Source organism: Pterocles gutturalis, unplaced genomic scaffold (genome assembly GCF_000699245.1).
Source record: "Pterocles gutturalis isolate BGI_N339 unplaced genomic scaffold, ASM69924v1 scaffold9712, whole genome shotgun sequence".
NCBI lineage: Eukaryota > Metazoa > Chordata > Aves > Pterocliformes > Pteroclidae > Pterocles > Pterocles gutturalis.
Window position 1 is genome coordinate 30728 of NW_010115319.1, and position 15336 is coordinate 46063.

The following is a 15336-nucleotide window of genomic DNA, read 5'->3' on the forward strand; positions in this document are numbered from 1 at the left end:
ATATCATCCCAGATGACGCAGTGGCCTCTGTTTTCAGCAAAGTTGTATGGCCATTGTTAATATGAATTCACTTTAATTATCTTCTTAAAACTCCCAGTCTATCTTCACCAAAAAAAAGAGTAAGATGCCAGTCATCCCAAAACAAAATCTCCATAGTTTGATCAACAAAGGTTTCATGTAGGCTCCCTGAAGGATATTGTCTACCTACTAGTACCTGCAGTATAACAAGGCATTGCCCTTTGCAACCTCTGCTCTCCCTAAGGGCAGGGCAAAAGGAATATGGATAAGTATCCTTAGAACCCCTTTTGTGTGCTAAAACTTTGACAGCCTTTGAATCCAAGTCAAAATTATTACCTTCACCATCTGATCAGTGGGACAGGGTACCATGCAATATTTTCTCAACTCCCATGCAGAAAATTGAATGGGTAGCTACTAAGGATGCAGTTCATGTGTATGTAAGCTCAAAGGTACATTATGCTCTTGCCTGACAGGATTATTGTATGTTATTTGTCAGTTAGCTGTTATGAAGTTGCCTGGTTGCTGCAGAGAACATTACTGATTCACTGGGTTGAATGTGCAGTCCCAAGTTCTTGCTCAGCTTTTGGTTTGGCTGTGCCCCCCTTGCTTCCCTGTGACGATTCAGCCAAATGTGCTTCTGCTTCCTGAAATGTTCAGAATGTTCACTGTGTAACAACCCATTCTTGCAAAGAAACCTGTCTATTAGCAATTTCTTCTGGAAAAGGTCAAGTCATTATTTCTTATTCAACTAGAAAGGAGTCTACTGTTATGCGATTTACTGAAAAAGAACAATCGTTAGGCAAGAAAAATGGACTAGACATGTTGAAAAGGGACTAAATTATTACATTGTACATGTGGATATTATACTGCCTGGTATGTTACAATAAGTTAGAACTAGGCATTCCTCTGTCTGAAAGCAGAGATGCCTGTGTTATACACCTGATGGCTGTGCTGACAATGCGTCAAGGAAAAGACTGCTGAAGTAACTCTATATGTGTTGGTTCAGTCAGACATTTGATAGATGAGTGGCTTTCTATAACCTATTTTATTCAAATAAGAGGGTCCTTTCAAATCTTACCAGATATAGAAAGAATTTTATCCTCTTACGGCCCGTTTCTGCTATGCAACCAGAATTCAAAAAAGTGTCACCTGTCACAGGCTTTGTGAAATCCTTCATACATCAGCAACAGAAGCAGGAGAAAGAGCCCAGAGAGAAAGGCTTGTCAGCAGGAGACATAGTAGTGCTGTAGAAGTTTTGAAGACAGTTGTTATCTTTGAGCACACACAGTTGGGCATGATGTCCCTTGGGGCAAAATGCTGCAGATGTAGCATGGAAGAGCCAAGAACTGGAGAAGTGTAAATGTGTTTCAAAGCACCTTTAGGGTCCTGTGCCTTGTTAGGCAAATTCATGGATCTATGCAAACCAGTCTGTAAACCATAAGTTAGCATTCGTTCATCTGAAAAGTACCTGTTTAGTAGTCTTGCTCAGTTTAAACTTACGTGTGCTTGAACAACCGAGCTTGTCTCTGTTATTTCCTAACTTCTGAGAATTTGGTTTTGTTCATTTGAAAACAGCATACAAGTGAATGACGAGTTGTGACTGACTACCTAGATCATCTTTGGCAGACCATCTAAGTTTTTCCTCCAGGTTTTGCATCCATAAATTAAAGACATTTATATTTTAAGCTGTGATTAGTATATTGAAACAATTAATGACTTTTAATTATTTAATAAATAAAGGAAAATTGTCCAGCCCATGAATTACAAGTATTCCTTTATTCCTAGTGTCCTAACTTTTGAAAAATCATCAAGCTGGCAATTAGGTAGTGCTTTTGTCATAAAGGTTGCCTTCTTTCAGTAATCTGTTGGCCATAGATCATACGCATTAGGAACCAGTGAATATAACCAATCTTTTTTTTCTACTACTGCCCTTATTTCTGCAGTACGTACGAGTGTCTTTTGACACAAAGCCTGACCTTCTTCTGCATCTGATGACTAAAGAGTGGCAGCTTGAGCTCCCTAAACTTCTCATCTCTGTGCATGGGGGCCTTCAGAATTTTGAACTTCAGCCAAAACTCAAGCAAGTCTTTGGAAAAGGCCTCATTAAGGCTGCTATGACAACTGGAGCGTGGATATTCACTGGAGGAGTAAACACAGGTAACAGCAACATTGAAATGAAAGCACAATGGCATCTTAGAGATTTAATCACAGCAAAAAATTAGGACTGATGAGATTAAGAAGCCATTCCATGTGTTATTTTGTTAGTGTTGGCTGTACTACGTGCAAACAAGAAAATGCCAAGTTCATACCAGCCTGGCAGCTACCGGGGAATAAAAGGTTTGCTGAAGCATGAAAAGCACACTGGGGAGCCGAAAATAAAGCCTCCTGTGAGGCAATTATATTAGTATATTGCCAGTGAAGACTTAGTAAGATCCACAGTGAGCTACAGAGAGGGACTGCCAGCCAGAAACGGAAGAAGTCAAACTCTTATTACCTAAAATTGAAAACATTTTCATCCAGAAAATACTTTATTTTATCTTGTAAGATGATTTGAAGCATGAAAGGGAAAAAGGTTCTGGTTTGTGGATGTGGTGGAAAACTTTATTGTAATAAGTATCACTTTTTCCTTTCTTGTAGACAGCTTGACCTAATTTTTTTTTGTAACTCCTGCGGCAGGAGCGATAACATCGCTCTTTCTATTAAAAGTTAACATCTGTAACATACCATATGGATGTCCTAATGACCCGAGATGGTAGCTAGCCAGCGCTGCTGGGAGACAACATGTAAGCTTTGGGAATAAGCTGCAAAACATAGTTCCCCAGATAAAAAAGTTGGGCAGTGGCTTCCCAGTTACCTTCCCTGAAGGAGGCTGAAAGGAGGAGAGAGTCGGAAAAATCAAAGAGTTCTGCTAGAGATATATGCAAAAGGTTTTTGAGCTAGGACATGTACTTGTAAATTCTTATGTCATTCTCATTTGCTGCAGTAACAAAAGTATAATTTATTACTGTAGTAATCCCACAGAGTGTATCCTCTTACTGTCTGTGGAAAACATTGTAATCACTCTATCATGTGTTAATTTTAGTGCATTGTTGATCAGCTCCTCCATATTTGAATATGAATGCTTGATAGGAATCTTGGGCTTTTTAGTTTCCACAGCACATCAAATCTAAAACAATATTCAGTTTTATCACAGTAGCAGTACAAATAGTAAAGAAGAGGCATAGTTTCTGGAGTGTTAGACAAATAAATAGACAGACTCACATGTATATACCATCCCCCACATCTCTGCAGAACAAGGGAGAAAATAAGGTTAAATGTTAACCTGTGTACTGTGGTGATAATAGTTATGTGAGTTGCCAGACACTCTTGTACTGAGAATGGCAAAGACAGATATAAATTTTAAGTTAAGAGCAGATTAGAAAACTGCAGATATTGTACAGTCATTGCAGAGGATTACCACAGGAACTGTAGAAATCAAACTACAGAAATTTTATAAACAAGTACTGAATATAACAGCTGCATTTGGCGAATGCATAACTGCTTCATACCATTTTTCCAATTGTCATAGCTGCAAATGCCAAAACAGTACAAATGAACCAGGAAAGTCAATATAATTACTATTTAAAACAGTTTGGGTTTTTTTTCTGTAATCAAAAATTACCTAGACAAAACAATGTCATTCAAGTTGCTGTGGGTTATATTAAAAACATACAATTCCAGAAATAGTTCTGCATTATCGTTTACCTCTCATCCTGGTTTTGATTTCTGGAGCAAATCAGTTATTTGCTCCAGGGCTGGGTTTTCAGACTGAGTAGGTGAAAATTAAGTGTTTTACCTTTGTGTGAATTTCTACAAACTGAGAATTTCTGAGTACACTTCGTTCTGCTGATGATGAATTTTTAAATCAGCTTGATCTTAAGGAAAAGTTTAATTGAAAAATCCTGCAACACTGCTGTTGGACTGAGAATCAGTGATGTGACAGGCATGGTGCATACTTGGCTATAACCATGACTGTTGAACGACTTTAACAAGTTGTTCTGAATATTCATGTCATGCCAAAAGTTGATTATTCTAGATAGCAGAACTTTTCCATCTAGGCAGATTTTCTGCTTTGAATTATTTGGGTTGCCGGATCATAGCTTAATTCATAGCTGATTGCAGGCACAGGGTTTTTTTTCTTTTCCATCACAGGGAGGAAATTAGCCTCCAGCACTTCGAGGATTTGTTAGGTTGTGGGGTTTTTTTCTTACATGGTTCATTTACGGTGCAGAAAAACTATAACTAAAATCACATCTATTGTGTGACTGTAGCAATTCCAGTCCAGTCATCTTGAAATTGTGGAATCTGAACAAGAAGCAAACACAGAAACTGAGTAACAGATAACAACTGTAGCAAATCCACAGGTCTGCTTCAGTACAGCCACATCACAAAAATAGTTACTGATACACAGGTAAAAAATCATTTTATGAAAAGGAAGTAGGAATAGCATTTGTCCTCTGCACAGAGACACCACTGAAACACTGATGAAGCTGGCCTAAAACATACAAGGAGCATTATCGGAAAGCACTTGGAAGAATACTGGGGAGCAGTCATTCTCTCTGTACTAAGTTCTGCTTTCTCACTGATCCCCAAGGGTTTTTTAAATACTCTGCTGAAAGGTACCTCAGGTGACTGAGTTTGTCTGGAAAGAATGGTAGAATAGCTCACCACAGAGTAGTGTAATGATGTTTTCACATTTCCATCCTTTATTCAGACAGAAGGGAATATTTGCATGCAAGCTACACTTTTTGGTGGGTTTGGGAGGGAGTTTTTTGATTCCTGTGTTTCTTTCTATGCTTGGGAAGGATGCAAATGCTTGCATGCACACATTTTTGAACACAAGTGCAGATAAACAAGTTACAGTCAGCTGTCAACATTTCCATTCTTATGGCTAGAGCTGTGTAATTTTGTTCTTGCTACATCTTTTAATATTTTTTATTAGATAAAATGGATTTACAGCAGTCCTGTAATAATAAACAATAAGATATATTAATAGCTTTACTTAATTGTAAGTGTCTGCATAAGTGTTCCCTAAAAAAAAAATTCTATACTAAATCCATACCATAATGAACAAAAAAGATATTAATTTCTATTTTATGCTGTTTCTTTCCCAGGAGTCATTCGGCATGTTGGAGATGCGCTGAAAGATCATGCCTCAAAATCTCGAGGGAAGATCTGCACCATTGGTATAGCTCCCTGGGGCATTGTGGAAAATCAAGAGGATCTAATTGGCAAAGATGTAAGCCCTATATGGACGTAAATCACCTCCAATATACATAAATCTTCTAGGTTTTTTTTTCCTTTCCTCTCCATCCCTCACTTAGCAATTCCTCATAGAATCAATGTCTGCAGCAAAAGATCAATACATACACAGGTTTTCCATTATGGTTGATAGCAGTTTTGGCATGGCAACAACAAAAATTCATGCACCGTACATGCTTTAAAAATAAATTATAAAGAAATTTAATTAAATGATATTCTGGAAAATATACTACAGTTTTATCCTTAGAACACAACGAACCCTGAAATGTGCCTGAGGAAACAGTGATTGCAAAGCTTGAAGTCTGATTTATTTTGAAGCAATACTATGATGCATTGGTTAAATTCAGAACTGCAGACTATCCCCCTTATAATATACTCCATCCTATATATCTTTATTGCTGCAATTGTGAAGAGTCTTATAAATGTATTGGGCATGAGATCATGCGTTAAAGAATCATTACTTCAGTCACCTTCTGAAGAGGAGAGTTGTTATTTCTTGTACTTTTTCACATCATTCTTCTCTTTTAAACCTATATTGTCACTCAGAAAGAGTAACCCTCTGATTTAAAATACATTAATAGTTTACTTACACTGATTACGAAAGTTTCCTGAAGCTTTTCTGAGCCCTTTCATCTTCCTCACCTCTGACTCATTCCCAAGCAATCTGCCTAAGAACCAGTGGCTAACTTTGAGTGGAGAAGAGATATTATTAATGTTTTTCTTATCTGCATTACTCTAAACAATTTTTCTCTGTATGCTTGTCCATTAAGAAGTTGGGGAGGGGAAGAAGATTCAATTATCAGTTAGGTCAGAAGGAATTACAATGAGTATGGAGAAATTGATCCAACTGGAATTCATTGCAATTCACTATTAAAGTATAGCCATTAGGGGGAATTGTATTAGCATGTTTTTGTACTCTAATACCACCAGCCCTTGTATAATAGGGTTACCAATACATACAAGCAAGGCGGATGGGACTCTGCAGCAGTAATTCTGACTTACTAATGAACTCTCCTTGAGATGCAGCACAAAAAATGACTAACAGAAATAGCTAATCACAAAGACGAGGCATGTCTTGTTAAAGTATAATGTACATATACATTTCAAATAAGCAGTCTTTACTGACTATGCATGGAGCTCCAGAAGGGTTGCAAGAAGAAAGAAGGCCAGAAAGGACATCAAATTAGTCATTAATTTTGGGACATTGTTATTCCTCTGTTAGTTATTTCTACCTGTTGGAAAGCTACCTACCTCTGTTCCCAGCTAGTTACTACCTGTTAAAGGAGCTCTGGAGCCTCCTTTTACAGAAAGAGCTGAAGAAAGAAGTTGGTTTCCCAGCTCTTCCAGCCAACTGGAACAGCTCCCCCCTGATTTCTGATTTCTTTAAGAGACTTTTTCCTTTAAATATCCTTCCAATTTAACAGGAAACCAAAAAGTTGTATGCTCTTTTTTTTTGAAAAGAAAAGCTTTGTGGTAAATCAAAAAATGTTAATTCTTAGCTTGATCATGAGACAGACTGTGAAAAAAGTTTACAAAAAAAGTAAAGAAAAAAAAAATTGGGTAGTCTTCCATTAATGCAGCCACAATTATACTTGTAGGATTACAATTACAGGGTCATCACTAAGGACAAAATCATTCCAAAACTTATCTCTGCTAGATGAAATTGAAATTTTTCCTCCAAACCTCCTGGCCCCTAGTATTTTCATAAAATGTTTGATCAATAGCATGATGCAATGCTGAAGCACTTTTGGTTTTATCCATCTGTAATGCACATGTAATGATACTGCTTTCTGCTTACCAATATTGAATTTCATCTTCCGTTTTATTGCCTAGTCAGGCTGCTTTATGAATAATTTCTTTAACACTTTGTAGTCCACTGAAAGATCTGTAAGCTTTTCACACTCTTATTAAGCCCAAAACCCTTACAACTGTGTAGAACAGAACATGACCCAACTTGAGGTAGGCCACTTATGTCACTAAGTCTTCTTAGTAACACTCAGTCTTGCAACTGAGCGCAATTTGCAAAAATTAACTTTTCCTTCTTACTGTTTTCCCTCCCTTCCCCCCAGCTTTTCCCAGTTACTAATCCCTCAAAGGACGTTCCCTCTTATCCAATGTGTGCAGTTGCTTTAGAAGCATTTGGTGAGAAAGCTTTTTTGAAAGCTTTTTTGAAAATCAAAGTGTACTGTATTGACTGGCTCATTAGAGGTGAATGCTGTGAAATGAACCAAGAAGGGGAAATATAAATAGTGCCATAAGCATGTAAAATGAGTCATCATTAAGCAAGAAACAAAGGCCACAAAGGATTATGCAGGGGGGAAAAAAGTCAACCAATAGTAAAAGGCCTGTTGTACTCTGGCATCAATGTGACTTTATGCCTGTATGCACTATGTCTAGTTAAATTATGGTCAGAACTGAAGAGATTGTCAAAACATACCCTTCCAGAATCAGATAGATACAGGAAATTGTCTCAGTCATGGGATTTGGGGACAGGGAGCAGGGGGAGTTATTGTCATTGCACATGCCCCAGTGTATGTTGCCTCTGTGCCTCGTGGCAAGTCAAGTGTGCTCAGCAGAGCTGTGCCTCTGCTCATGCTCCAGCCCTTACCTGGCCTGTATGGACCTTGAAGTCATAGCTGGGGAGTTTTACATTTACCAGTCCATCCAAATCAGTCAGCTCTTGGGAATCCCAAGGTCTTTCCTCAGAGCCGTAAAGAGAACTGGCCAAGTTAAGCCAATTGCTGTTGTTTGCTATTTGTTGTACTGTGACAGTTAAAGATCGCTAAAGAGACTTGTCTTATGCCAGTACTGTAAAAGCAATATAGTAGAAAATAGTGCCCCTCTTAACACACTTAGATTCTAATTTAAAAACAAAACATGCAAGGGAAAGGTAGTCAGTTGCCTTATTTCCAGTTTTCTAATAGAACTGAGAAAGTAAGGTTGCTTGGTGAGTCTTATAGAAAACTCAGATTTTAAACAAGGTTCTCCCTACATACAGAGCCATTCTTCCTTTTAAAAGAGTGCACTTTGTGAGTCTTCATATCATAGACATCTTTCCTTTCAGAGTCTGTTCAGTCCTCATTTGGGTTTAATTCCTCATCACCTCAGTAGGAACAGTGCCTGGATTCCAAAGAGAACACTGATTTTAGTACTTTCCTTTCATTCAATATAATAATTCAAATAAGTCTCATTTGTAATCCAAAGAAGCTAGTACCTGAGACTTAAATAAAAGTATGCTTTTATTGTGCAACTCAGTGAAAAAGACATTTCCATCATACTCTGATATGTCATTGATCAGTCAAGAAGCTGTAGTATACAGCCTACTAACTTAAACAGAACACATTTTTTGCTAATTAAAGTTTTGAGAGAAAAGAAAGAAAACAAAACCCAAACTTTTTCTTACTGAACTAATCGAAACAAAAATTGAGCTTCTGTGCTGCTACGCTGAATCACAACAAAACCTATGATGCCCACAATTCCATGCCTGGTGTATAAATGCTTCCATACTTGAATCTAGTAGGTTGACATAAAGGGAAATTCCTAATTTCTCTCCAAATTTATTGGGTTTTATTTGTCTCACTTAGAGTACTGTTATAGGCATGGATTATAGTGTGTTTCTCTCCCTGTGTTACTTCATTGATCTTTCAGTTACGCTCAACAACTAGAGTGGCAAAATTGAAGCTCAGCAGAAATTTTGGATAAAGTAGAATACTTATTATTTTTAACAAAAGCTTTAGCCAGTGAAAAGGAAGCAATAGTGGCTGACTTTTATAATTTAGTGCAGCAGAACACACAACCGAAAATATAAATCTCTGTAGATGTGCATAAAAGTGCTACATAAAAGCAAAAAGTGTTTTCATAAAGAAAACTACTTTCTCACTGCAAATTTGTATCTAAATAACAAATATAACTAATATAACTAATATACATTATGTGTAGCATATCTATACTATAATAGATTATCATACGTATCTTATTTATCTTATATACATTTTTAATATATACATCTCAACCATTTTCATGCACACTGTGTTCCAGAATAAATTACATTTTTTACTTCCTAGAACTCAAATGTTGGCATCACAATCACTGCCAGTTGTAGATGTTCTATATGGACTTCATGAACGACAAACTCCTCTTCTTTTGTACTGCTCAGAATATTCAGAAAAAATTATTTAATAAAATTCAAGCAATGAGTATGCTGCTACTTGAAACCTACTCACCCATATAGCTGAAATTGTAAAAATAAGGAGTAAATATTGTCCCTTTTTATACAAAAGCTAAATTTATATTGGACTAAACAGAAGTTGAATCTAAATATCCTTAGATATTTCTTTTGTTAAAAGTTAAAGCCTGGCTTTTTTAGGCTGTTTCTAGATCATGCTTCTAATTTATTGAACACTGTGGTTTTGGAATAACCAATTTTTATATTAGTACAGTTGCAGAATTTTATAACAATAACTGGAGGTTAAAACATGTCATCAGCAAAGTTTTCTCTGGGATGCTCAAGTGGTACTCACAGTAGAACTCCGCAGTCTTGCTCTGCTTACTCAGGTATGTCTCAGCGTTTTCCAGTATCAATTTGGATGGTGAAATAGGGAGGAAATGTAAAACTGGAAGGCTGTATGCACTTTGAAGGGCAGAGTCACAATGGAGAAGTTAGAAGCCAGCCTGCCAAGGAACATGAACTTCTCAAAATCCCTGTACAATAACGACTAGACAACTTCTTCAGGAAAGGTGGGGACCTTCCACATTGTAGTGGGTCACTGGGAAATTAATAATAGTTAACCACTTGATTACATCATAACTCAATGCTGTTTCAGAAGAATTAGTATTATGGCTTTCAGAAGAATGAGTATTATGCTGTAATTTAGTCATAGGACTGATACACAGCCTTGGGAGTTTTATGTCACTAGGCACAAGTGAGGCCAATGCCTAGTTATAAGACAAGTCAAGGAAAGAAGAGTAAAGAACTTGAATGTTTACTATATATCACAGCTGAAGTAACTGTGAAGGGCTTATTTTCATGCCCAGTCCCTTCTCCCTGATGCCATCTTTAAATGCTTCATTATAAAGGATTTCACTCTGCCCATACAAAGTCCCCTACCTACCTCCTTGAGATTACCAAGGGTTTTCTAAAACAGAAAAAGAGTTCACTCAGGAATTAGCATCATCTTAAGAATTAGTGTCTCCTTATCATTCATATATATATGAAAAAACCCATATAGCTGTCAAGCTTGATATTTATGTAGCCAGAACTCACTGTTTTAAACCACAGTCTGTAAAACACATTCCAGTGAGTCTTGTCAGAAAGACCAGTGCTTACATTACCTGTTCCATATGTGTGTACCACACAACACATATATCAGACTATCCAGATGGACTACACATTTCCTTTTCATTCTTTCTTATAACATAATCTGAATAACAACATTAGCTCATATCATGAGATTGCTTCCTCCTGTCTCTAATGCTTCTTTGTTTTTACAGTGTCAGAAAGATTATATTTTCCTTTAATTATTTTCTGCAGGTTGCAGAATAATGATAGAAGTCACAAATCTCGGGCAACTGATTAGGAGCTGTATATTACTTTATTGTTGTTCGACTTGTTGATACCAATTTTGGTTTATTTTTGGTAAATATTTTGCAATTATCCTTCAAGAAACACGTTACTCTTTGAGAATAAATGGAATTGCTGAATCATGCAATTGATGAATTAATGAAAAAAAAACATTAAAAATAACCATAAATATTTAGTTCAAAAGTTTGTTTCAGTATAACTTTTATCCAAAGTATCAGAGCCTCCTTGCAGGCCAGATCAGGAAATAATTGCTCTAAGGAAACACGTAAGGAAAAGAGATTCAGATCTCTCATTGCAAACTACAAGATGGGAAGTATGTCCGGGGCGAAGCTGGGTGTTGCAATATTTTTAACGTATACAGAGGATTTGGACCATGATGCTTCCAGGATCCTCTAAATTGCACCAGGAACTACTCTGTTCCCTGGTGTACCCCAGAACAGTGAGGCTGCAGAGAAGGCTTCATTTGAACAACAGCTAATACTTTTTGAGAAGCAAAGCTTGTATCTCTTTTTCGGCCACTACTCTGAACACACTAAGTTTTTTGTAAATTATTTGCCTTCACCCAGGCTGCTCGGATTCATGCATTAGATCTCATGACGCATGCATGCTCATTGTCCATGATGAGTTACCCTGAGCGATTTTTCAAGTGCTGTCAATATGTTGAGTGTCATGTGTCCATGGGGAATGTAAACAGAGTATAACAGTGCTTTTAATTCAAGCTTGCTGACACCTCGGGGTGCAAAGGCAACTGCTGGAGTTAGCTGTGCTCCTCACCTCTTGACAGAATGCCCTCAGCCCATGCAGTGTGAGCACTGCTACACAGCATGACTGCTGTCTCATTCATTAACCTGTATTCACAGAGGTTGTGTTGAGCATAAATGCTTCCTTTCAGCTCTGAAGAAGAAGATGCCAGGCGACATTATTCCATCTTCTCAATGCAGAAAGAGGCTGGGAAGACATTAAAGGCCAAGTTTTCCCACACTTTTAATCTGCCTGTCAAGTATAAGGGATTGAAAAAACCAAAAGATTGATGGGAACTGCAAGAATGAGAAATTGAAAATTTGCTGAGTGTTGTGGAAGAGCAATTCACCTCAAGGAAACAGCCTCAAACCCTAGGATTTTCTTGCCTTCCTGAAGATTTTTCAGAAATCAGAAAAAAGAGTCTGAAAGTGTGGTTTGTGAATTTTATTATTTAAAAAAATATATTTCAGCTGTTGAGCTGTGCATGCTGTCAACAGTTCAATTGAAAATAATTGTATTCTCATTTCCACATCTACAAAATTTATTAACAAAATGATTCACTTTGTAGCTAAAGAGGAGACACAGAACCAAAGCGTAGCCTTCTTATTTGCCCTGCAGCAGCATTGCTAAGTCACTGTGTCACGCCTGAGGTGCTTCAGCTCACTAGAACTGCAGATCAAGCTAAACTTTTAGAAACTATTGAGCTGTGGCTCTCAGGGGCAAACCACAAGCTGTCAGTAGAACTGCATGCACAGCAGCTTGTAATCATACAGTGAACAGCAAACTCAAGTCATGCCTCTTCTATCAGGTCTTATTGGCCTGTGCCCTCTATATAGTGAGAGATGAGGCAGGTATCAGTTTAAAAGATCTGTAACTGTTTTCGTTTGGTTTTATTTGATTCTTAGGTCTGTGAGATAGAACCTTCATTTTCTTTCTGACTGTGACATGGGACACATGGTCTCTGTGTCTGTAGAAGCTAGTTAATTAACCTACTCCAGCAACATATTGATATTTGATAAGCTACACATGCCTGTAGGTTAAATGCTTTATGAATGGGGCACCAAAAGAAACAGTATAGAAGAAACCTGAGCCAAAGCTATCACTTCTTCTTACAGTGGAGTGCACTGCCTTGCTGTTGTCCAGCTGCCCACTTGGTCTTCTCAGACCTATTTCCTCCCTTTTGCAGGATAAATAGGTTACCGAATACCTTCTGTGTGACAGTTTATAACAGCAAAAGAAGTCTATGGGTGTCCCCCTGTCTTCTAAGAGTTGACCAAAGTGCTGCAAGCATCCACAAAATAGTAGAGATAGATATTTCTGGCCAAAGCATTACTAATGCATATTATTTATAAAGATTTATGTCTCAATTAGAAAGCTCTTTAGAACAACAAAAAGGGAGAGAAGCTTAAGAAGAAATTAATAAGGTAATATATTTCTGTCTGCAAGAATTTTTGTCAAAACTTGAGCATACAATTTTGTGTATTAAAAAGCACAACATTTTATTAGATTTGCAAAAATGAACAATGCCAGACCTGCGACGAAAATTCCTTGCAGACAAAGTATAGCCCAGCTGAGTTTTGCAACAAGTCACTTCAGCATTTCTTCAGCTAGGACAAAATTTTAGCTATTTTCAGGAGTTTTGTCTTTCCAAAAAGACAAGACACACATAAACCATGCAGAAGAGTTTCTCCTGATGGAAACAAATCCAATGAAGTGATCTTTAAGGTCCTTTTCAACCCAGGCCTTTCTATGAAGTGCAGCAAACTCCATTGAATAGAAATTTTCTAAAGCTCTTGAACACAAGAATGGGCCACAATTTTTTTCCAAGCAAATTTAAAATGTGGTGTAATATCATGTGTATACCTCTCCAAGCATGGAACTCACCTGTACTGGGGTGTGGGGTGGCTCTGAATGAGCTAGAACTGGGGACATGGTGCTGGGTGGGGTCTGTGAAGGAAGAATCAAAGATTTCAATAAGGTGAGGTGAGGATTTACAGCAATACTACTGAGAGACACCAGTAGACAGTGTTTACAGTCTGTGTGTGGTCACACAGACTTTGGAGGACTGACCATTAGCTGGACTTCACACTGAAGCAGTGGTCATTGATGCCACTGAAACAGATTACCATGAAAAACCCTTTAAGCAGTGTCTGCATCTAGACAGTCAGTGTTCACAAGAGGTGGCCACACTGGTTTAACTGCTAGGATTGTTTTCTACTTTACACACAGAAGACGGCAGTGCTCGAGTGCAACACTTCAAACAGTTTTGAACTTTTTTCTTTTGTATCATCTCATCAGCTGGTATTTTCTAATTGATTTAGTTCAGAGGGTCTTTTCTGCTTAGTACTCTTTTTTTTTCCTCTGTCTCTAAAATGCAGGTAGTCCGACCCTACCAGACGATGTCCAATCCAATGAGTAAGTTAACAGTGCTCAACAGTATGCATTCTCACTTTATTTTGGCTGACAATGGCACTACTGGCAAATATGGAGCAGAGGTGAAACTTCGTAGACAGCTGGAAAAGCACATTTCACTTCAGAAGATAAATACAAGTGAGTAACATTTTGCTTGTATTATTTCAATAATTTAAATTATATCAAAGACACTATGAGTTTAAACAGGCAATAAAGTTTGTATATTTTGGGGAGTAGTTCTACTGTCTAAAATGGTGAGAAAATAATGGTGCACAAATAAATTACTACAAATAATTTTATTTTAGAGTACTGTGGGTAAGGGTAGAGAACAAATAGCTGAATTTGTTTCTGATAAGTTTCAAACAATATCTGTCAAGGCTCTTCAGGTTCAGCTTAGGTCTTTGGTACCCCTATCTCTTTAAAACTGTATACAATTCTGGTCCCCCTCATGTTGTGAAGAATACAGTCAAATTAGTGAAGGTGGAGAAAAGGGTGACAAAAAGTAAGGCAGAGCTTTTTATGGTAAAGCTACCTTAAGGAATGAAAACAGAGCTCATTTTTCAGAAGAGATCATATGCACAGCCTCTCTGCTCATAACTCTCTGTAAACATGCAATTTTGAGGCCAGGAATGGTGGCAGTTTTTGTGATATAGGGACTTGAAACTGGAGTGAGACTAGGAGATACATTTAGACTCAGACATCAGACAACGTGAATTACAAGCAATGCGGTGAGCGTAGACTAGCATGTTGGTCGTGCTTGATAAAGCTTTCTGTATGATGTCTGTGCTTAAATTAAAATGATGTGCTACTTACACCTTTCATCACTGTGTAAACTACACACACTACAGGCTTATTGTTTTTATGGTATCAGAGTATATATTGCTTTTTCTCAGATAGCAGTGTGTAGGTGTCCTGGGTTAGGTGTAGGAGCTGGAGGCCATTGTGCAACAGAACAGCTATGACCTAGTGGCCATCACAGAAACCTGGTGGGACAAGTCTCATAGCTGGAGTGCTGCAATGGACGGCTATAAGCTCTTCAGAAGGGATAGGCAAGGAAGGAGAGGAGGTGGGGTGGCTCTATATGTTAGGGAGTGTTTTGATTGTATAGAAATTGGGGATTGTGATGATAAGTTGGAATGCTTATGGGCAAGAATGAGGGGAAGGGCTAACAAGGCTGATATCCTGCTGGAAGTGTGTCATAGGCCACCCTCCCAGCAGGAGGAAGCAGATGAGGCATCTATCAGCAGCTGGCAAAAGTCTCGTGATCGCTCCCCCTTGTTCTT

General features: G+C 37.8%; 1 protein-coding gene across 1 annotated transcript; it reads left to right on the plus strand.

Moving 5' to 3' along the window:
- Positions 1-407: 407 nt before the first annotated feature.
- Positions 408-14191, plus strand: LOC104462979 (transient receptor potential cation channel subfamily M member 3-like; the record flags this gene model as incomplete). Its single annotated transcript, XM_010075146.1, has 4 exons — positions 408-467; positions 1962-2175; positions 5172-5296; positions 14020-14191. Coding segments are annotated over exons 1-4 (571 nt in total), but the record flags the coding sequence as incomplete, so codon positions are not given.
- Positions 14192-15336: the final 1145 nt, after the last annotated feature.